At 30.9% G+C, this 25,061-nt stretch overlaps 1 protein-coding gene and 2 pseudogenes across 5 annotated transcripts; 1 reads left to right on the top strand and 2 right to left on the bottom strand.

Moving 5' to 3' along the window:
* The first annotated feature begins 976 nt into the window (after positions 1-976).
* LOC149889902 (uncharacterized) lies at positions 977-21,638 on the top strand. 3 transcript variants are annotated; one of them, XR_016451371.1, is made up of 3 exons: positions 977-1,114; positions 1,224-1,442; positions 19,405-21,638. XR_016451371.1 is itself a non-coding variant. In XM_090083649.1 (3 exons), exon 3 carries the CDS (start codon positions 14,657-14,659, stop codon positions 15,959-15,961), a length of 1,305 nt encoding a protein of 434 aa, XP_089939775.1. In that variant the 5' UTR covers positions 977-1,114; positions 1,224-1,442; positions 14,496-14,656; the 3' UTR covers positions 15,962-17,573. The 3 variants fall into 3 exon arrangements, 1 of the variants encoding a protein (XP_089939775.1); XR_016451372.1 differs by lacking the exon at positions 19,405-21,638 and adding an exon at positions 8,990-9,596; XM_090083649.1 differs by lacking the exon at positions 19,405-21,638 and adding an exon at positions 14,496-17,573.
* On the bottom strand, positions 4,215-6,388 carry LOC149889903 (uncharacterized; annotated as a pseudogene). The gene is made up of 2 exons (XR_016451373.1): positions 6,218-6,388; positions 4,215-6,104 (listed from the first exon to the last, which is right to left on the bottom strand). The product of XR_016451373.1 is annotated as an uncharacterized LOC149889903 (transcript).
* Positions 21,639-22,557: 919 nt separating the features above from the next.
* LOC149889901 (uncharacterized) lies at positions 22,558-24,329 on the bottom strand (annotated as a pseudogene). The gene is made up of 4 exons (XR_016451374.1): positions 23,952-24,329; positions 23,130-23,524; positions 22,813-23,035; positions 22,558-22,735 (listed from the first exon to the last, which is right to left on the bottom strand). The product of XR_016451374.1 is annotated as an uncharacterized LOC149889901 (transcript).
* Between the last annotated feature and the right edge of the window lie 732 nt (positions 24,330-25,061).

Genomic DNA, 25,061 nt, shown 5'->3' with positions numbered 1-25,061 from the left:
ATGAAATTTACACCGAAGAAATTAATAAAGTTGCACTCAGCGCTGACGACGATAAAAGAATTGTTTTAGAAGACGGAATTCACACGTTGGCTCACGGACATTACAGATTAAAAACAACACAATAATGTAAATAAAATGAATAACAAAATGATTGATGTTGAAGGAATTGTTTTGCCTGACGAGGCTCTAACGAATTTTCATTTGATAAAGGCGGTAAAAAAGCTGAAAATAAAAAACTTTAGAGGCGTTTTTGCTAGGGATGAGCTTCCAAAAAAGGTAAGTAGAAAAGAATGCGGAATTATCAACACGGGGGACTCTAGCACAAACGGATTTAATTGGGTTTGATGGTACTAAGACGGGCATAAAAAATTGCAGCTTTGACTCTTATTCTCAACCTCCTCTAGTTGAGCTCGTTAAATAATTACATCACCGCACGTAATGAAAAAATGGCCCGAAATCAAAGATCACAAAATGCACACCATGCGTAAAAAATATAAGAATCTTGCACTTTAAAAAGTTAGTGCGCGATAAATAGTTGGGAAAAATGAAAATGAGCCAGAACCGGCATTTCTCTACTACTGTTGATCATTCTGCACTGAAGAGGAGTCGAACTCCTAAAAATTTTATTTTACTTTTAGAAAACCCGATCATTTTGTAAATATGTATCAGACAATATTATGCTCTTTTTTACATTTTGACTTAAAACTAAGTCGTGCCATTAAAGCAATTAATTGACATATGCCGAGTATATACCAAAACCAAAGTTAAAAAATTGCTTTTAAATATGCTCATATAAAATTGCTCATTTTAAATTGCTAACATTGGTAAATCATAGTGATGTAAACATGGGAAAAAAGATATATATATAAATTAAACAATATAAGCGTTCGTATTATCCTCAAGTGGGTGTTTACTTTTTGTTTAAAAAACTCTTCAAATAAACGTTAAATAAAACTCTTCAAATAAACGTTGTTAAGTCACACGGTTCTCCACATCGATGTTTATGTTAAGGTTGCGGATGCTGAGAAACTTAAACGTTTAACTATTCCTTCGTATTATTTTCAAAAAGTTTAGTTCTGGTATAGTTTTGCAATAGTGAAGTTCGCGAGTTATTGTAATTTTGTTATTTTTATTTGTTCACTTTTTTAAGTTAAAAAGTGCGAAAAAAAAAAAGTAAACGCGTCTGATCAATAGAAACTCGATCGTCAATTTTTAAATTTTAGCAAAATGGAGATTTCTTGTTACGTTGTGGAAAGATACTCAACGAGACAAATTGCAAAAAGATTTAAAATTTCCTTTTCAAAGGTAAATTATTAAAAGGAAAGAAGAACCTGCAAGTGTGGATACGGTTTTGAGGTCGGCAAATTACAGTTGCAACAGAAAAAAGAAGACCAAGAAGTTACATAGAGTGTGAGGTTCTTTAGAAGAAGGAATTGATTCAGGTGACCTTAATTAATAGTAATAAAGACTATATAATTTAAGTGATTTAATTTTTTAAATTTCTAATGCATTTGTAAGTAACGTTGTGAACTTTATAAAGTCGAAAAAATATGGACGGTGTGTAAAAATATGGACGGTATTGTAAAAATATGGACGGTATTGTAAAAATATGGACGGTAGTATAAATGCGCCATTAGACGAGAAAAGTTCGCGAGGTCGATCTGTTAAGGTTTTAAAAAAAAACGTTTAAAATCACTTTCAACAGAAACTTTTTTTTTTAATTTTTTAATCATACGTTAAAGTATAAAAATATTTAAAATGTGATCGAGCTTCTAAAAATTAATTACACTGAGTATTGTTATAGAAGATTTATAAGTACGCAAAATAACATAAAACGCGTGAAGACAACGAATAAGTTTGTTACGAATCTTTTAAATTGAGCGCTTGTCATTAAACTAATTTCATTTTCTGATATCAATACTTTTGTTGAACAATTTTAGTTTGCAACATTTTAATGAAATTGCCACCAATTTTTTCCTTGCAGCAAATTAACTGTTTGATTTGAAATGATTTATACATGTTAAGCATATACTAGTCTTGTTTGATGTGGTTTTTAGGGATCTGTAAATCATGCACCAATCTTTAGATCAGTTTGCTATACCAAAATGATGAATAGTTAGCCACTCCTTTAAAATGATAGCTGGACAAACCGGGGGGATAGCTGGCTTCGGAATGGTTTTAACTGTTAGACATAAAATAAAAAACTTATGTGGGGAATTATTTTAGGTTCCCCAGAGACACCATTTTGATTTCACTGTTTTTACAAACTTGTTATTCTTGTATAAACATCGAACTGCAAATAAACTATTTACAACATCAACTCCTTCTTGATAAAGATACAGTTAAGTGGCCCAAAATAATGTTACCTTTTTGCTTTTAAAAATACGGTGAAAATTATAGAAATGTATTTAAATATAATAATAGTTACGCACTGTTTTTATTCAACCTAGAACTTCGAAACATGCATAATGCACGCATTATGCATGTTTCGAAGTTCTAGGTTGAATAAAAACAATGCGGCGCGCTTGATTTTAAGTTATTATGTTATATATTTATATACGATATACAATATTATAGTGAACGACCGAACTATAACTTATCTAAAATAAATTTATGCATAAAATATATAGTAACAAAATGATAACAATATCATAAAAATACCATAGAAAAAGTTATTAAAAAAATGTACACAACTCCAAAATTTTTTTTAAAAAAAGTAACTAATATACCGTGGTGTGACGTAAGAAAGTCCTAGTTTTCGATATCTCAATTTATAAGAGCATGGACCTATAAGAGATGGGCGTGCAACCTATTGTTTTTTGCGAACCATGCTTGTTGCACATTGTTACAAATCTTTTGTTTTAAACAATAGAAATTAAATTATATTAAAGTCTGTCGGATTCGTCGAAAGTTTTTGGTCTCGTCTAACCAGTCACATCAACTTCCTTTTAGTTATTCAAGATAACACCAATAGAACCAAGCTTTAAGCTTAATTTTATATAGCTAGACATTCTTAACATTTTAAGAAATAACGCTAATGACGATATAGAAATTGAGATCATTTACTTAGCTACTTTAGTACATGTATAGCTAGAAATATAGTAAATAATACAAAATATCAACTAGTTTTGTAGCTACCTGGAGCACAATGGTTTCATGCCCAGGGAACTACTCCATCTATTACATAGCTGTAGACTTCTAGTTTATGAATTTTATAGAATTTTCTTTTTTTATGTTTGACAACAGAAATATATACAGTTAAGGATAAATAATTTAAACATAAAATGAATGTAAATACAATAAAGAAAAAAGTAATTTGTCACAGTTTCAAAGAATTTAACGAAGCCAATTTATGGCAAACCGCAAGAATATCTAAGTATTTAATATTAACATAACATGATTTACCAGCTATATATAAACTAATTTTTATTTGACAAAAACAAATGGGTTATTGTGTGCTTTTTATGACAGATGAAATAATATAAGAAATATGAAAAACGAAAACATGAATTATCTGGCCGCATTTTGTAAGATAATTATAAACTTGAATAACTTTTTATAAGGTTTTTCATCATTAAATGAATTATAAAAAATCCAATTAGAAAATACATCTGCTAAAAAATAATGCATGCAGTAATATATTATATATATTATATATATATATATTATGGAGCTTATAGAGTAGTCGAGGCAAAAAATGGCGACATATCGGAAAAAATACTCAAAAAATACACAAAGTTAAGGCTGATGAAGGAGTTGAATGACACCAGACCTTGACAAAAATTTTTATTTAAGCTTTTTTATATTTCGCTATACTTTTTTTAGTCATTTTTAAATTATCCTTACAGGTCTATTTTATTATTGATGAAACTTTGTTTACACGAAAAAAGTTCCCAAATTTACAAATGTTTATCCTGGAAAAATGATGAAAATCTGTTCATATGAATTCGAATTCTTGCTTTTGGATAATATTGTAGAATAATAAATAAATTTTCAGTTTTACCCTATTTTAGGCGTGAATACATTCAAAAAAGTCTTAATTTAAGCTGTAATATAGTTCGAGGCGATGACAAAAAGAAAGTACTATAATTTTGTTTGGAATAAAAGAAAGTCCTAATAAGTAAAAAAGAAAGCCCTAATGTTTAGTATTATATATTTCTTGAAGATTAAAATGACTAATACACTAAAGACATTTCTTTTTCTGACAGAGATTTATTAACTCTACACATAATATAAAATTAAAAATTCCTTTCCATTATTCTACATATAATTTTACTTAGTTTTAGACTTTTTAGCTGCTTTTTCTTGTTTTTCTTTCAAATTTTCTAGCCGAATTCGCTTTCTTTCCTGTTTCTCAAACTCTTTTTCAGCTTTTTTCCTCTTTCTTTCTTGCTTTTTGTCAATTCTCTGTCTTTCTGATTCTTCTTTAGCTCTCTTTTTCTCCTCTAAACTAGCTATATATTGGTCAGATGTAATGACTGATGAAACTCTTGTTGCTTGTTTGGTACTTTTTTACTCTGAAATTCTTCTGGACTAACAAATATTGAATCGAAAACATTGTCAAAGGTCCTTGAACTGGTGCTAAAGCTGTCTCATTATATTCAATTGTTGATTCTGGTTGTGTTAAGTTCTCATTACTTACTGGAGTTTCCTCTAAAAGCGTTTCTAGAACCATGTTCTTTTCTCGAGTTGTGGCATCAACACCCTCTATTTTGTCCATTTTCTTCTGCCAGTAATAAAATAAGGCTTCTTGTTCTATTGCACCTGTTCAATACATAAGATTACGATGGGCTCTAAAAGATTTTAATTGCTCAAATATCATATCAGTTTCTAAATCATTTTTGACCTTATCAATTGGACTTAACAGTTTGGCTATAACCAGAGTTTCAGCGGATTATTTAGGATCCCTTCGAATTTCATTTTCTTGTACATTTAACTGAACTTTTGTAAGGTCCAAATTTTCTAGTAAAAAAAGACACAAACTGCAGCATTTAAATCCATTTCATGTTAAAGTTGGATTTTCCTGTGTTTTTGCAATTGCAGCCTGGAGCAGGAGTGCAAATGTTCTTTTTGGTAGAGCAATTCCAAGAATTTGCATTCTCCATTCTGTGACTATGTTGGCCCAAATATCTTTTGCAACATGAAAGTAAACTCGGTCCAATGGTTGGGCAAAATGGGTGCAATTAGGTGGCAAACAAATGACTACAATACCATTTTCTCTGCAAAATTGTCCCAAATCTAAGGTCAAATGTGATTTGTGGCCATCTAAAAAAAGAATTATTGGCAATAGGACACTACTTTTCCTTAACAACTCAATCAAAGGTCCAGATATGTAATCATAAAATGTTTGGGACATCTGGTAACCTTTGGCTGATTAACCCATAACCCAATCTTTAGGAAAGTCAGCTGCAATTTCTGGTGGAATTTGCCGTTCATAGGGATACAAAACCAAAGGTGGTGACAATAAATTACTTGCATTTACTGTTATCATAACTGAGAAACTTTCTTTATCACTATTTGCAGTGATGTTATACAATCCTTTATTTTTTTGTCCAATTGCATTTTTAATAGATGACACAGATCAAAAGATAACTCATCAAAGTTCCAAATTCGATTAGGATCCTCAAACACAGACAACAAATCATTTTTGTCCATATACTCTGTTATTTTTTGGAACCACGTTTTAATATCTTGTTTGGAAACAATTGTTCTGTGTTTTGGAAGTGTCTGAGCCTTTCAAAATGAAAGTGTTGAATGTCTCTTGAAAAAATTGCGTGCCCAACGAGTGCCAATTACTTTTTGGTCAAGATTCATTTTATGTGCTAAAATAGATACGCCCTTAAGAAGAAACTTCTTTGTGACTGGCATACCAACATTGGCCATATCAACTAGCCAATTTTTAATTTTACCCTCTATGTTTTTATCAAAAATTGTTGGACGCCCTATTTGACTCTTTGCTCGACCTTGTGTTCGTTGAACAAGGGTTGTCTTAGGTATTTTATAAAATTTAGATGCTGCATATATTGTCATAGTCTTCTTTTTTATTTTATCAATTGCTTCATCCATATCCTGTTGTGAATATGGTATGTAAGATCTTTTTGGGCCTAAAACAAAAAATTAAATTACTTTTGTAAAGCTAGGACTTTCTTTTGTATACGGTAAAAAAGAGGAAAAAACAAAGTCACATCAACTTTTTCGTAAAAATATTAGTTTTTACGTGTAAATCGATCGTTTTTACATGCTAATTCCAAATTTACCACGTTCATGAGCAAATTTTATACCACGTTCATAATTGATGAAAATAGTTTTTTAACAACAAAATTTTTACAATAAAAAACCTAAATCTTCACCATACAATTTTTGACGCAATGTTCAAAATGGCATTGACTTATATTGATTATTTACATCTCAGTAGAACAAATACTCTGATAGGCCGAATTCTCCACCAATCCAGTCAATTTTTTTATGGAAAGTTTCTTCAAAAACATTTAGTTAAAATAACAAAAAATATTTTTTCAAAATAATTATTTTATAATACACAAAATTTATCGTTTGTTACATTAGGACTTTCTTACAGCATAGGACTTTGTTAGGTCACACCACGGTAATCACTTTTAAATTTATTTACTTTGCTTTTAATAACTATTTAATAACTATTCTAAGATGTTTTTAGTCTCCACGAACGAGAGAGCAAAACTAGCGATAAATTATTTTAGGCCGCTTAATTGTAGCTTTACCCTCTTTTTTAATATACAACGCGCATATTCATTTGCACCTTAAGATATATTGTAATTACAATACACCATTTCCCATGAGGCGCCTGAAGACCACATGAAGATATTGTTATAAATACACCCGCTATTTGCCTTCTAACAGCTTTGAAGACGTCATTCATGACACTTAAACTTTCATTTTGTAATTAGAATTATAACACATGGTATTTGTTGTATTCTTATTTAACATTTTATTTCTTTTACTTTATTTGATTGTTTATTACTTTTATGACGTTCAAGATGTTCTAGAGCTAAATGTCTTTTTTGGGACGCGTTTAAGACATCCCAAAAGACTCGTAATGTTTTCTTTTATCAATCAAATTATAATTTTTACAACTAATGTGGTAGGAATTATTTTGTCACTAGCCATCTTCAAAAAAAAAAGAGTACTGATTTATGTTCAGACATTTAATAACAACTTTTGAGAAAATCATATTCTAAATCATCATAAAAGTTAACGCAAAATTAAAAAGTTAAAAAAAGTCAATAAAATTTTTCAATAATTACTCAGATTAAACTTTAAGTGTGCAACAAGCTTTCTGTTTTCTTTCTGCTTAGTGTTTCATTTCTTTTTTAAATTTCAAACTGATTGCTAGAAGAGAATAAATTAACGAGAACCTATCGATTAGTTGCTTTTCCTTATTTAACGTGAGATACCATACAAAATTCTTTAACAATTAAAAAATGAAAAGCAAAATAACTAAACCTACTGTTTTCCCTCTCATTTGGTATCTTCCCGCTCAAATAGTTTACCAAATAGTTTGTTGTTTCTACAAGAATTTAGCACCTGTTTGAGAGTTTTTACACCTGCTTTCTACTTTTGGTAATTCTATCATAATTCTATCGAAAACAAAAAAAATTGCAGAACTTATACCAGAATGTCTTTCGTTCTCCTTAAGCCCGTTCCCTATGAATGTGGGAGCTGTGGTGACGTAGCACTTCTGTTCCTACCTCCATACACCAGTGAATTAAACTGTTAAATTTATGCAGGATTATTAACATTAAATCTTTAGTTATTACTGTTAATTAGTATTGCTTTTAGTTATCATGTTAAAAGTACTTATGTACTGCTTAAAAGTGCAACAGATTGTTCTCTGGTGGGTCGTGACTTTTCGACTTTTTTTCGGAAAATGTGACGGCCATAGTCCTACACTATGAGAAAAAAAGTTGAAATGAGGAAATATATATTTATTTTTGGTTTTCATTTCAAAAATATCAACCACCAAAAAATGTAAGATTTTTTCTTAGTGTAATTATGTTATTGAAAGTGAAGCAACATGTTATGTCATAAATGTTACTGAATTAAAGCGTAAATTGAGGCTCTCAGGAGTTATGCCATTGAAAGATTGGATAAAACGTATGACCCTCTCAGCACAAATGCTGCTGCGCTGGCTGTCAATTATCGAGGGTTCTATACTCCAGTGGTATCAAAACTCTTTTTAGCATCTTCATAATTTTGAGCACCTTCTGCTATATTAGTATAGGAATTTTCTTGAAAATGGTGATTTGAAAACCAAATGTCCAGCCAAATTCCACAAATAATAAACAAATATGATTTTTCATTTGAGCCAGGATGGCATAGATTTCACGTGAATTCCACTGTGCATTACTCAAATTTGGCTGTCCACGAAACTTAACGTACGAAAATTCTCAATTGCTGAGGAAATAGCGAAAGGCATGTCCCAGTTCCAAAAGAAACAACATGCCATTTCTCCATGTAATAATTGGGAGATTCAATCTTGTCGGTCTCTGCACAAACTTTGTTTTTAGAGAACCATATTCCCTTACAATATCAGCGAAGAAATTGTATGCAATGTCTGGAGAACGAATAGCACCTCCTAAGGTTTCATCCGTGACGTGTTTTAAAATGTGGTCCAAAACATGATGTTAGCAGCCAACATATTGTTCCACAGGTAAATTAAGCAATTTCTGCTCACGCTGTAGAATGACTGCAACTCCATTTTTCCTGCCAGTATTTACAGCCGTTGTTCTGCTTGCATAATGCAGAAACCTTCCTGGTGCTAATGTTAACATTCCTGACTAAGTTAACAGTTGTTGAATGGTGTGGCAAGATAATATTCTTTTTTTCAGGTAGCTCGTAAGATTCGTCGTAGTTAGTGTCTGAGTTGTTTTCTGAGTCGCTTGATGAGAGAGTTTTTGCCGAGGAATTAGGGAATGACATAGTGGACTGACAGGACTCCTTTTTTTTTTTACAGGGATGTATTGGTACGCATTTTGACGTGGTGCATCCTGCCTTTCCGCCACTTAAGACATGCTTTTCATACAGCTGCTTATCTTCCCCGCTAAGCCACTCTCCATTTGTATACCAGCAAATATACCAGGAAAAGTTACTTTTTCATCTTCCTGACTAGGGCGCTTTACAAAGGTGTTGTGTTCAGATATTAAAGTTTCAACTCTTCTTACCAAAGACTTCAATTTCATGACAGGGAAATTTAATTTTTTGATCCACAAAGACTCTGATTCTTCCGCGATCATTTTAAATCTGCTTTTCCGACACTTCTCGTTTTTTGCAAGATAATGGTATCAGCCAATTATAGCACTTTTCATAGCTATTTTGCAGTAATTCTCCAACGATGCTTCTATACATGGGATGTTTTTCCGTAGTTGAAGTCTGGTAAGATTTGAAAAAGCCAGTCAAAGAACGAGAATTTTTGTCAATATTGTTACTTCATCACTTGAAAGCCATTGAAATTCAGCAATTACAATAATATGTTTATTAGCTCGACTAAGCATGCAATCATGTTTTACTTTCGCTAGAATATGACACACCGCTACGATTCACACGTTCTCATCCCTAAGGGAACTGCGCTTGTGAAATATATATATATATATATATATATATATATATATATATATATATATATATATATATATATATATATATATATATATATATATATATATATGGGCAATTCCACGTAAAAGAGGAAAAAAAAAAAAAAAAAAATTTTACGGCGACATATAATAACTGCATTAAATTTATCTTCCAGCTATTTAAAAATACTTTTAAGAAAAAAATTTGTTAAAAAAATCATTTTATCATACAATAACATACTTTTAAAATTGTAAGGGTTATACAGCTGCGGACAAAACTACGTGAACGATTGCAAATAGTTTTTTTTAATGAAATTTTCAATGTCTTAAAATAAGTTTATAGTTTAATACTATATATGGTTGGATAGAGCGTTTTTTGCTCTGTAAGACTGTGTAAAGTGTATTCTCTAATAATTTGTTTAAAATTAAACATATCTAAATGTTCAAAAAGCATCAAATATTTTGCGCGACAAAACCACGTGAACGATTTATAAAAGCGTCATTTTTGATGCAAATTATATTATATTCACATCGAAATCAGTGCTTTTAAAAATCGTTCATGTGGTTTTGGTATTCTAAGAACTTACAATCATTTAAATTTCTCAAGATTATTCTGTTTAACATCAAAAAATTAAAAAAATTAAACTATAATGGTTCGTCAAACTGATTCAAAAATTGAAAGCTTGGTTTTGCGTTTGCGCAAAGAAGAAAAATGGTCCATTGGGCAAATTGCTGCTCATGTGAAGATCTCAAAAGGTGGAATACATAAAACTATACACCGAGAAAAGAGCAAAAAGATCGTTAAGAAAGGTGGTCGTCCACGTATTACGGATAAGCGGTAATATTCCTTTAATTTTATTTTTTTTAATATTTAATCTTAATAATATTAATGTTAATGTTAATTTTAATGTTTAACATTTTATTTTTTAGTACTGATCGAAAAATTGTGCGAAAATCTCTTGAGAATCCACATTTGACAGCCCCTGAAATTCGTCTGCAAACAGGCATGGAAAACGTAAGCACACGAACGATTCAAAGGCGTTTAAACGAAGGAGGTCTTTATGGGCGCAGACCTGCAAAGAAACCATTCCTTAAGCCCAGGCACGTCAAAGATCGCCTACAGTTCGCTAAAGATCACTTAAACTGGACGGTTGAAAACTGGAAAACAGTTTTGTGGTCGGATGAAAGTAAATTTAACATGGTTTGCAGCGACGGTCGAGGTTATGTTAGGCGTCCAGTAGGTAAAAGATTTGCAAAAGAGTATACAATAGGAACTGTAAAATTTGGGGGTGGCAATATAATGGTTTGGGGGTGTTTCTCCTGGGCTGGAATTGGTCCGTTGTACCGTGTAAACGGTATAATGGACCAACTACAGTACAGGGAAATATTATCTAATCAAATGTTGCCACACGCTTTAGAAAAAATGCCTCATAATTGGGTTTATCAACATGATAATGACCCTAAACATACAGCTTTGACTGTAAAAAATTGGCTCATAAATAATAGCATAACGGTTTTGAAGTGGCCTGCCCAATCTCCCGACTTAAATCCAATCGAAAATTTATGAATTGAAGTTGAGCGACGCTTGGGAGGTCGCAAATTTCAAAAACCGGATGAACTTTTTCGAGCCGTACAGTATGAATGGAAGGCATTACCAAAACAGTTACTAGAAACTCTTGTAGAATCTATGCCAAGACGGTGCAAGGCCGTTATCGATTCTAAAGGCTATGCAACTAAATAATAATGTTTGTTTTTTTTTAGAAACTATTATTTGTTGATGTTAGTAAAATTATTCTTTTACGTTTGTATAATCGTTCACGTGGTTTTGTCGCGCAAAATATTTGATGCTTTTTGAACATTTAGATATGTTTAATTTTAAACAAATTATTAGAGAATACACTTTACACAGTCTTACAGAGCAAAAAACGCTCTATCCAACCATATATAGTATTAAACTATAAACTTATTTTAAGACATTGAAAATTTCATTAAAAAAAACTATTTGCAATTGTTCACGTAGTTTTGTCCGCAGCTGTATGAGCATTTTTTGACGTTTACATATAGTCATGTTGTGAAGCGTTGAAAAAAGATTCAGTGCTTTTTTTTTAAATAACTATTACTTCTAAGTTTGACTAAAAGGCAAAATTAAACATTATACATAATATTTTTTTATAAAAACGAACTCTAACTAGGTCTATAAGAAGAGCATATTAATGAAAACAAGACGTTACGACCGTCACAAAAAAAAGTCGAAAAGTTTTTTCTATGCTTCGTATCAAACTTTTTAAAACTGCAACCATGGTAAAAGTAAAGATACTTATACATACTTTATCATCGTTTCAAAAAAAAAAACATTAAAGTGCTTTAGATGCCCATTTCAACATGTTACTAAGTACGTTACGACCATCACGATATGCTGGTTTTTCCATCACGGCTTCTTTACTTAAAAAAAAAATCTTTAAGCGCAAACGATTTAATTCATTTCAAACGATTTACATCGTTTTAACCAAGTTATAATATAAATCAGTTTTGTTTATTGTTTAATTTGAAGTTTGTTTATTCATCTTATTACTAAACTTGTTAAAGTTTTTTTTGAAACTTTGAGTAACTAATGAAACTATGATAGTAAACTATTGAAAGTTTCTTTGCCCGAAAACGGAGACACGGATACCTTAATCACCTATAGCTGATGGATTAAAGAAGATCATCGCTGTGTACTCAGCCAACATTAAAAAAAACATAAAAGGTATTTTTAAACATTTCCGCGACAATTTACTAGAGTTTACTGAGCATCATCTCACTAAAAAGCACCAGTCTGAGCAATATTGCAGTCAAAAAGAAAATCTCGAACCAGACCAAATTTTGATACACTTTGATTATTCACAAAACTATACATGTGGTTATCAGGATGCTGTTTAAGCTGCTTATTGGTCGCAGTCAACTATTATCTTATTTACAGTTGTAATCTATCGTTAGCAATTAGAGCCAAAATCAGTTGTAATAATATCCGACGATAATGATGAAACAAAACGCGCCACTACTATATAGTTGAGTGAAATATTTGACCTCTATTGCATTGATTATATAAAAAGTTATATTATGGAGTGATGGTCCATGCACTCAATTCAAAAATAGGTAGATGGCCAAACTCATACAACATTGCTCTGTGATATATCATTTTCAAAGTATAGAATGGAACTTTTTTGCTACCTCTCACGGTAAAGGAGTAGTTGATGGAGTAGGAGGCTCATTAAAGCGATATGTTTGGAACAGCGTAAAATCTCGTGAAGTGGTCGTCTTAAACGCTAAAGACTTTCTCTTAGCATCAAATGGGTGCAAACCTTAGGTTAGATTTTATCAACACAGACGATATTAATCTAAGCTGGGCCTTAATAGCTGATAAAATAGAAGAAGTGAAAGTCGTTACAAATATTACCAAAATGCATTTCTGGCAAGTAAAAAGTAGAAAGTTTTTGGTTTCATAGTTCTCTAATATTTTGTGATGGGGTTGCGGAACAATTTTAAAATTTATATATTAATAAAAAAAATTTACTATTCTAAGATATTTTTTTCCTATATTGGATTCCCGGCTCCTTAAAACATTGAGTTGTATTAAATAGAGTTAATAAAACAAAAAAAACAGGGAGCATAAATAGCATTAAGCGTTTGTTGCCTACTCCAAATAAAACGATCCCAGTATTGAAGAAACATCATGAATAAAATATTCAGCCTGATAGGTTACAACAGAATATAGGTTATAAAATTCATATTTTTTAACATAATTTAATTGGTTTTTATAATCATTCAGCTTTTACTATGTCATTCATTGCGTCATTTGTTGGTTTTCATTTTTGGCTTTTTCGTTAAGACCTTCACAGTTACGACTGTCACGACAAAAAACTTAATAAAATTCTCGGGAAACTTCAAGCAAAATCTATGAAACTCACCATATAGTAAGTTCAATGTGTAGTTAAAAAACACAGCAAAGGATTTTTTCTTTCACTGAGTAGATGGTTGCATAAAGATTGACAAAGTTTATTTGTTTAGATTTGTGAAAAAGTAAGCGTTACGACCGTCACGCTGCATTAAGTTGATTTATCAAATAAGTTGAACAATTGAATGATTTAACTTTTGCATACTAAACTAATAATAGTTTTTAACATTTCTGGAAATTTTCATGTAAATACCATTCTTGGTTAATTTTTAATGGCTGAAAAAGCGTCAAATGTTACGACCGTCACTTGCGTGGAATTGCCTATATATATATATATATATATATATATATATATATATATATATATATATATATATATATATATATATATATATATATATATATATATATATATATATATATATATATATATATATGTATGTATGTATATATAAGTGATTTCTAAATATGAAATATCCAACAACAAGACGTTCACTCTAGAATATTATTGTTGAATAATACTGTTGTTATCAATGGTAAACGATTGGTAAAATATTAAAAGTAGGTTTTACTTGGTGGATGAGGTTTTCGATCAAACATTAAATAAAAGCGATATAAATAATGTTTTTAGACCATTCCTCATACCGTAGTACCGTGGTCATATAAATTTAAAAAATGTTACCACCCTATTCTTTACTAACCATAGTATGAGAGGTAACTTATGCTTTACCAGCCCCGGCCCTTTTTCTGTTTCTGGATATGGGAAATTTAGCAAAAATATTTAAAGCGATATTTCCGGAATAAGACAAGCTACAATTAACTCAAAAGTAGATTTGCAATCAGCAAGAAATCTGAGCTGAAGTAAGCTGATTCTATCCATGATGAGAAAAAATATTAACTCTTTTTTTCGACCAGTTTAGTTGATATAAAGGTTTGCATTAAAATTATTATAGAGATCAGTGAGGTGGACGTGTTTTCTTGTGAAAGAACCGAGCTAATCTGCGAAGTATTCACCATGTCCGGGTGATAAACCTCGATTTTACCGAATTTTACGAGAGGATGGCTCGGTAACAGCCCTTTTATTGAAAAGTCGACTAAAGCAATTTACTTCGCTATGTACAGCAAATGTGAAGTTAGAGCACTGTGCAATTGGTTTACTTTCTCTTTCATTTTACAAGTGTGTGTGATTTTTTGGTTCGTTGGGTACTACAAAAGTGAAAAAAATTCTATTCAAAACACTTTAATTTCTAAATCCAAAAATTGTGGTCAAAACAATTCACTGAAAGTTAAAACTAAAGACGACTTTAGAATTCAAAATGCGATATCCTTATGGGATTCGATTCCCAGTTTTGAGTTAAACATCAGATTGTCAAGTATTGAACCCAGATGGTTTTGGATCTATCAAAGATGGTTCCTTAAAGGGTTAAGACTGTTTTGGCCCCCACAACTTAACAACTTAACCATCGTGCTAAATGCTGAAATACGAAAAGACCACATACTTGGTAGAAAAATTTCATCCATGTGGCCATTTCCTAGAGTTGTTTATGTAAAGAAACCAAGTACTGTTGCAATTGGCAAAAACCACTTTTCTGAGCGTTTCAGAATGTATTATGATGCCTTTTATCCTGATTTGTATACAAAAGCAGAATACATTGGCTTTGTTGACACTGATACACTTTTCACAACACCGGTTACTCCGCAGAGCTTGTTTGAGAACAAGAAACCAATTGTTGTAGGGATTGCAGGTAATGTTTATTATGAAACATGCACTGAATTTATGCTGAAAGTAAAACAGCTCATGATATGCATGTCTTATTTCCCAGTAACAATTAAAGTGAGCCATTTGGTTGCCATGCGCTTGCACATTGAGAAACTCCATGGAAAGAGTTTTTCAGAAGTATTTGGTGAGGCTGTTTTGAAAGTTGGAGGTGGTGTAGATGGATGCTTGTGTCAGTTTGCAATAATGTGTAACTATATTTATCGGTTTCATTACAATGAATATTCTTTTCGAATTCAAATGCATCCTGGTGGCAAATCATCAAATAACTTTCCAGAGTCAGAAAAGGTTCCTTTTCCAAGAGTTGCAATTCATTCTAGACATCTGATTCCAAACCGTGTGGTGGATGCTATGGACAAAGCATCTGTTGTTATGTTTAATGAAAGGATAAAAGAAGGTATATGTAGAGCGATCGGTTTTCAATGGTGTCCAAACGTTTATTGCGCTGAGTTTGACCAATGTTCACTTCAACAGTCTCTATTTGCATTTGAGTATTATGATTGGAGTTGGGATGAACGATGCCTAGAAGAACAAGAAAAGCACTACACAAATGTTAGAGGTTTAATTAAGCATAATGTTCTTAATGGTATTGGCATATTTGGTTTGTTTAAAAAAGAACTAGATGTGTGTGCTTTCCTTTGAATAAAATAATACTTTCCTAATTTTTTAAGTTTCACATCAAACAATTAAATTTGTTTTTATTGAGAGCTGGTGGTCATTGCCAAAAAGTGGATATAATTGTACTGTTTTATAAATTCTTAACAGGTAGATAAAATAACTAGAAATGAACTTGGAGCTTTTATTAAAATATTATTTGGTTTTTTAATGTATTTTTAATGAATTTATAATCAGAATTTTATTAATATAAGTAAGACTCTCAAACATGTTTTTTCCAAAATGTCTAAAAACTCCTGATTTGTATGACTTTTTTAAAATTTCTTTTTTAATACATATTTTTCATGTATTTTTCAAATTTACTTTTTGATACATTTTTTATGAATTTTTTAAATTTGTATTTTGATACATTTAGATTAGTTTTTGAAATTTTTTAAAATCTTTTATAAAATTAAATTTAACCTCAGAATATAGGTATATATATAAATGTATGTAAGAAAAAAAAAAAACAGATTTGTTCAAAAATATATTGCCTAGATTGTTTCTATTCTTTATAGTAAAAAAATAATTATTATAGAATTATTACCCAATAATTGCGTTTTTTACAATTGATTGTAATTGAAATCAAATAAAAAAAAATCTACTCAAGGTGGCTAGCTTTTAAACACTTTGACAGCTCCCCATTCTGCTTTTGGTAATTTATTAAATATCTTTAAAAACATGTAAAATACAAACAAAATTTGGTTTCAACGATGTAACTGCAGTTAGAAAGCTTTATTTTCTAATTGAACTGTGAATCAAGCGAGAATGTAATTGCAATATTTTGCTTATTGCGCACGTTTTTGGGCAATTGGCTTTGCATTACACATCTTCAGCTGGACGTTGGGTTTTTTTTTTTTTCATGCTTTATTGCTTATTTTGATTTTATTTACCTGAAGAAGGTGAAAGAAAAATATGCCGAACAAATGATTGAGAATTGTGCCATTAACTCGTTTTATAAATCAAGCTTAAACTATTTTTTAGTAACTTACCTTAATTTTGTAAAACGTCTGATATCCTCAACCTTAAACTCCGCAAATCAAGAACAAACTACTTGTTGTCTCTTATTTAAGGGGTCAGTGGAGAGAGTTAGTAAATTGATCAAAAAAGCAAGGATGCTATAAGTGCCGTCAAATGTAAGAAAGCTGACGTTTTAGAAACATAAGTAGGAACATAGTTATACTTTGTTTTCAGGAGCTGACAAGTAACTTAAAATTACCAGGATTACAACAATGAATCAAAAGCAATGAAAAATAAAAAAATAGCTAAAAAGTGTTCATAAAGAAAAATAAAGAGAGTTCCGAAAGTAGGAGTTGTTTCATTTTTGTTGTGGGTTTAGGAACAAGAAGAAGCTCTCAGGTATCCGTTGGAAAGTTTGTCTAACTCAGGAAAAGATTTGATAAGACAGTACATCAACTGTTAAAATATTTTTACGACTTCACTGGGATTGAGTTACTGGGAAAAGAAGCAATTCATATTATTGATTTGTGTACAAACCCATAGCTTTAAAAGCTGGACAAATAAAAAAAAACAAAAACTAAAAGAAATCGATGGGGATATTTATCAAAAGTGATAACAATAAACTACTGTCTAAACTTAAAAAACATCCCTTAGTTTTGCTTAATTAACAACAATATTTACAAAATTAATTCTTTTTTTTTTTTTCAAAGAGTTGCTAAATCTTGATCATATTGTTAAATGCTATGCTTCTTCTGATAATAAACGTAGATGTAGAAAGATGTTTGTTGATTGTTTTGTACTACTTTAGAGACTGTTTCTTGATTGTCTTAAACAATTTTATTTTGTACCTTAGCACTGAGGTCAAAAAATGTTCAAACCACGAACAAATTGAATTTAGCAACAATTTTTATATATTTTTGGCACCAATGTTAGCCTACCAAATTTAGTTTATAAAATGACAAATAAAATCTCACATTAATAACCATGGCTTGCTAGATTTTAAAACATAATTTCATTTATTTTCTCTCAAAGTTTTTAAGATTTAAGTAAAATAAGTAAGGATTTGTTTTTGTATGCACCAATGCAAACAAAATGTATGAATGAGAGAAAGAGAGAATAGTATATACATCACAAAACACAAAGATGCTGCAATGAGAGAGCGAAAAGTCTACGTCGTATACCAATAACTACTGCAGATCTCATTATTCAAATTAACCAGCGAATGGCGGTGGTTTACTATAGCGAACTTTTTCTACGCATGTTCCTCAGCTATAGCACTTTTTACTTTTTTAAGTTTTCAAGAGCTTTTTAGATGGTATAACTTTTTTTAAAAGAACTGATGAAATATATTCAAAAAACGTCTTTTGTATACTGACCAGCATTAAAAGTATTCTAATGAAAAACAATTCATGCAAAAAGTGCAAATCGCCCCTCATTCATTAAAAAAGCAAGTGGAGTTTTTTATCTTGTTTCTGCTTATTTTTAATGACATTATCACTTTATTTCAAACCAGAATCAACTTTAAAAAGCTCAGATTAAAAATTGTCCAATCAAAGAAAGTCATTTTTTACTTGTTAAAAAAAAACAAGCTAAATTAAAAAGATCGCACTAAATTATTAACTAAAGAAAGATGTTTCATGAACCTTAGGAAATTTGGTTTTTACTTCACTTTTTTCTATTAATTTGCTTGGTAGTTTATTTCTGAACTCAAAACGTTCCAAGGGAAAGTATTGGTGTTCGCAACTAAATGGGTTCTAACACATTTTGTGATGTTCCTAAAAAAGGCTCTTCGAGCTTGCTATATAATCTAACATGTGCTTTCTCCCTTAAAACTCTCTTAACTATTTACAAGCAATAAAACGTATATGCGGCGTAAAAAAACGATTTCTACATGGTTAACGTAATTTAAAGTATTCACAGAATCAGTGTAAATAATAAAAATAGGTAAATAATAAAAATAATATATTCACAGAATCAGTGTAAATAATAAAAATAGTAAATAGCAAAAATAGGATTTTATATACAGTAAAAAGAAGATTTTATATAGTTATTTATTAGCTATAAACCATAATAAAAAACATCATTTTTAACTGAAGTACAATTAAAATCTTTGAAAAGTTTACAAAATACAACGAAAAGTTGTGGTCATAGAAATAGCACATCAAACAAAAAAATAAGGTTGTATAAAAGTCTACATCAAAACATCAAAACTAACATTAATGTTTTGTTTAGTGTAGTTACCGACTTCGACTAAATCGACTAAAAGTCGACTAGTCGATTTAATCGACTATGAGTTTCCTACTAATCGGCTAAAAGTCAATTTAGTCGATTAATCATCCTATTTCATCGTTATTTCTATTTTTTCACCTAATTTAATTTTATCAATTTTTAATATTGTTATGATGTTGACCAATCAGTAAACAGAAGTTTTTATAAGTAGTTTATCTTGTAAATATAAATTATTTATAAAGATTGAGCCATGCAACAGTGGGTTAGGGGTGAGCAAAACCCCCCAAAACCAGGACATTGGAGGATATTGGACTTGGGCAAGAGGTTGCCAAGGTTTGACTGAAGAGGTTCAATTGTCGCTGGACCATATCTGGTAGGAAGCGGGAGAAGTTTTTTATGGACAATCGGTACTGGTTGCTGGAAGAGCTGGAGATAGAGGAGAAGATGGAAGTTACTGAAGGAGGTAAATCAAATATAATATAGTTATAATTTGTTTTTAAAGTGACGAAAAACACATAATAAACAGATGGTATTTGAGGATGTTGAGCTAGCCAGCATAGCACTAAAAGAGTCCTTGTTCCTCACCTGCCTGGTTCCCCTACAGATCTGGAGCAAGGAGGCAGATAACGTTGTCTGGACAAACTTAAAACCCTCCTCCAAACTCTATTGCAGACCAATCAGGTTTCAATACATATAGGAGAGCAAAGATGTCGTGGTGAAGGAGTATAACATTTTAAAGGAGTTCTAGGCTCCATCTTCAAGGTTGGATGGATTCATGATCGACCATGAGCTGGAGGAAACCATGGTTGATGGAAAAGTTGCCATCAATCTTAGTGCAGTGATTGACGCAACTACAAGTTGCAGCATCTACTGCCTGAGCAGCTCCAACCTGAATGACCTGGAGAAGTTTTATAGAATTGTGGAAAATCTTTCAGATGTTAAATTTAAACATGGCCTGTCCACCTTTCATTTGTGGATAACATGCATGGAGTGCTTCCTTCATATAGCCAACAGGCTATGTTGAATTTTTAGAAGTGGCAGGCTAAGGATGGAAATAAGGAACTACTAAAACTAAAAAAAAAAAAACAGGTTCAAGCTGCGCTGAGGGTTGGTCTTGGTATCAATATTGATGTTCCAAAGTCAGGAGGATCTATAAACTTCAATAATAGCAATACTGCTAGGAGGTTTTTAAGGGGATACCAAAAGTCAGTAGAGATTCTAGGTATTGATGAAGAGCTGATGAAGAGGTTTTACATTACCCTCTGTATCCTCTCCAGCAATGAGAAAGTGGACCCTAACAAGCTGCATCACTATAACCTGGAGACTGCACAAATGTACACCAGCCTGTACAACTGGTACATATGCCCATGTTGTACAGGCTGGTGCACAGTCTTCGTACAAAGAATACACCGTCTAGACAACCCCTGACCACCTGTGCGGTTTTAATTCATCTAATAGATTAGATGAATTAATACATAAGAACAATAACATAAGCCATGACCACTTTCTTTTCTCCAAAATTCAAGTCGTAATTGTAATTTGGATACTTTATTCCGTTAACGGTCACGTAAAAATTGTTAACATCACAATGGTCGAATATAGATGGATTAACAGTTTGACTGGAAGATCTGTTCGTCTGAAGTCCAAACACGATAAATCTTGAAACGATTTTGTCTGTGATTCTTCCAAGCAACCAGGTAAATTCTGTTTGACCAGCTGGAATAAACTGTCTTTCACACTTGTTTGATTTATAAGTTACTTGAATGGGAATCTTTTTAGCCATTAAATTCATGAAATCAGTCTTCCTCGAAATATCTAATACAACGCGAGGCATATAAAGCCTGAATTTTTTAAGATTAATCATTCCTGCACTAACGCTCTCCGCTCTGTAAATCGCATCATCGCATTCTTTCTTTGTAAAGATGATGGTGTGTCTGAACCCATAAACAACTTTGTCATAGGTATCGCAAAATCCAAAAATATGCTTCAACGGAACTTTAAACGAAAAAGCTCCAACGGATGTAGTGTCTGCAAACAAATGGTCTCGTCTAACTTTAAATCCTGAATTTTCAACAAGATTTGATGCGTCCATAAACCACATTTGCTTCAAACCATCTGTAATCTGAAATCCGTAAGGATATTTCAACATTCCAAGAATGGTGGTGGCTTGACCTGGATGAATAACTCTTTCCCCTGCAACAACAGAACTTTGGCAGAACTTCGGAACTTTCGGAAGCCAGAATTTCGGAATACTTTAGGCTATCTTCATGCCTCTTCCCATTTTAACTAAGTCTTGGATTCGAATCGCATTCTTTTTTGACATTTTCTTGCTTTGAATGGATGAACCAGTCTTTAATTTCTCAATGGTCTTTTTACCTTTATCAATGGCTACGTCTTTAGCAGCGGAGATGGCAGAAAAAGCCAACTCTGTACCAGCAGATTTTGCAGCTGTAATCGCTTCTCGTCCAATTTCGCTTTTTGCAGCATTTTAAAGCAAATTCACTGTTGCTTTTGTCATGCTTGAAGCAGCTGCTCTTTTTATGAAATTTTTAATCGTGTCTACAATACCACCTCCTCCAACAACGTTCTTTTTCACATATCTCCGATTATTACAAATAAGCATTTTTAAATAAAACAATTTTTTTTTAAATAATTTTATCAATAGTCTTCATTAACGATTTATATTCCTCTTTATTAATCTCCCCTTGACTCAACAGCTCGTCGCAAATGGCAACAGCCTCATTTCTCGAACCTGTATTTCCAGCATGCCAAGCAGCAATACTCAATTCAAGCTTTTCCACCAACGCATTCGGATCGCTTGGAAGAATGATTACTCCACGACCTTTTTTTCCTTTTTCAATACGCATCATTTTTTCCCAAATAGGAGCAATAAGTTACTAATACTTTGGTCTCCTCCCAGGACAAAATTTGTATAGATTTTCTATACAAAAAATCAATCCTTTTTTCTATAGGCTTTTGGAACATATTCTCTATAGAAATTCAACTACTAAAAGTCTATAGATAATGCAATTGAAAGTCTATAGAAGTTTCTATAGAAAAGATCAATACTATTTTCTATAGGCTTTTGAAACATGGTCTATAGAAATTTAACTACAGAAAGTCTATAGAAGTTTCTATAGATCGTATTTTTCGAGAGTGTATAGAAAATATTTTCTATTATCATTTAGATGGTCTATAGAACCGATGGATATATTCCATCGATTATAGTCTCTATTATATATTACATAAATAATATACTACATATATTATAGACAATAAAATTGCTACCTATACCAATTTCATAGACTTTTTATGATATTCAATAAACCATCTGTATATTACATATGAGGAATATTTGCTATTGGGAGAAAAAACAAGAAAAAGTGCATTTATAAACTTTTAAAACAAATGACTATATATTAAATAATCAAAAAAGACAGAAATACACTATGTACATTCGTATAACATCTTTCATATTTTAACTCTTTTTAACTTTCAACACAATATTTAATTTCAATTTGATTGCTGTTCACATATCCTTTGACGACACACCCGGTATTTGACAGGCAAAGGCTAAAAATACAAAAGAGTTCAATTATTTATTGATTTCTTTTGTTTAATAAAGAAATTCAAATGCTATAACTATTTACCAACAACACCATCAACAAGGTCTTGACAAATTTTGGGTTTTGCTACTTTGTCAGAGTGAGCATTACTTTGCTTGTCAGAAAAACTGACACTTCTTAGATAGTCTGTGTTTCCCACCAATGACACCAAAAGATCGTGTACAAATTTATTTGTACCATGCCATTTGTTACATTTGCTGAATTTTACATGGTCAATGTATATTTTGTGACCTGGCACTAATTGTTTCTAAATTACAAAGTAAAAGTACTATGAATATAATTTATATAATTAAACATATAAATAAAAAAATAGATAAATTTTGTAACATGAAAACTCTTACTCTACTAGATCCATCTGGGTATTTAGGTTCTTTCCAGATTGGAATGCGTTTCAGTAAGATTTGATTTAGAAACAAGACTGTCATTAAAGGCATTACTATTTGTAATGCTAAATGAATGATTAAGTTGATCAGACATATCAAAAGAGTTGAGAGTGTGAGAAGTTGCTCTACTAGACCCATATAAATTGCTGGGTCCCTTCCACTTCTGAAAAGATGAATGAAAACTTTGAGTTACATTGAAGTCACTTGCATATTGATTTGAGTTAGAGGAAAGTCTTTTTGTCAATTTTGGTATATGATGTGTTAAAGAAGATAAATCATAGGGCTTGTTTAACTGCAAAACTCCATTGAATAAGTTCATCAAGTTTAATTTCTATAGCAACTTTATCTGCATTCTAAAATAAGAACATAAAGGAATACTGAATTTAACTAGCTAAAATTAGAAGTATTTTGAATATACAATACATATAGAATGTTTTCTATAACTTCAATGTTTTCTTCAACAAGCAATCGTTTAGTTTTTGCACAACTTTTACAATCATATTTCTAAAATAAGCTGATGAATTTGAATGCAATATTTTAAAATAGTATTTAACATTTATAAAAAACAGTTTTTAAAAATGCTCATTATAACCACACCATTAAAGTTATCTGATTTGGTAATGGTGGAACAACTTTTACAAGGGTGTTTGCTTGATTGTTCAACTCCTCCAAATCATCTTAATTATTTAAAATATAAAATAGCATAATACTTGTTTCATTAAAAAAAATGGAAATTTTACACCTGCATATAAATGTATATATATCCTAAATTCTACTTACCCCCAATTTTAAGACCTGTGCCTCATAATTTTTCCGAGTAGGAGAACCAGACTTTAATGTCTGGGTCGGCAACATTGCATTGAAATAACTTGATGACCACTGTACAACAACATTTTCTCCATATACAACTGGACCTTTAGTTAAGTCCATTCAAACAACCTAAATGAAATTAGTTAACTAGTAATAAGTATTGATATACTAATGATATATGTTTTCCCACAGACAAATGGAAAACTTTAAATGAATTTTCAGTTTATACCAGCCGAACAAAAAATAAAATAGAAATAAAGTGCTGCAATAAAACAAATGATTAGTAATAAGAAATACTTTTACTTTTACTAATTAATACTATTTTATTTTTTTATTATTTGTTGTAGATTAAATTTAATTTTGTATATATATATATATATATATATATATATGTATATATATATATATATATATATATATATATATATATATATATATATATATATATATATATATATATATATATATATATATATATATATGTATATATATATATATATAAAACTAAGAAGCAACAACTATGTATGGTACTTAAAGTTTCATGCCTAATGGCAACCATCAGCCATGAAACACAAATCAAAAATTTAAAAACCGTTACAAAATTACAAAAATTACTGTATCGTGTGCTCTGACATCATAATAGAAAGAGAGGAGGAAAGGAAATATAGAAAGAATGAAAGAAAAGAAAGAAAGAAAGAAAGGAAAGAAAGAAAGAAAGAAAGGAAAGAAAGAAATAAAGAGAGAAATAAATAAAGAAATAAAGAAAGAAATAAAGAAAGAAAAAAAGAAAAGAAAAGAAAAAAGAAAGAAAGAAAGAAAGAAAGGAAAGAAAGAAATAAAGAGAGAAATAAATAAAGAAATAAAGAAAGAAATAAAGAAAGAAAAAAAGAAAAGAAAAGAAAAAAGAAAGAAAGAAAGAATTTAGGGCTAGTCGCCAGTGTCAAATTTGGAAAGAAGAAATTTGTTTCTATGCCTGCATTTTAAAACCAATTCATTCGTCTTATCAAATAAGATACCTTCTTGAAACATTATCATGATGTACTTCTTTATATATATATATATATATATATATATATATAT

This window comes from Hydra viridissima, unplaced genomic scaffold (assembly GCF_058129835.1).
Source record: "Hydra viridissima isolate aposymbiotic clone 2 unplaced genomic scaffold, HvirCarnegie_v1 scaffold_4, whole genome shotgun sequence".
NCBI lineage: Eukaryota > Metazoa > Cnidaria > Hydrozoa > Anthoathecata > Hydridae > Hydra > Hydra viridissima.
The sequence above is the reverse complement of the archived record's forward strand: the minus strand, read 5'-3'. Positions and strand labels throughout refer to the sequence as shown.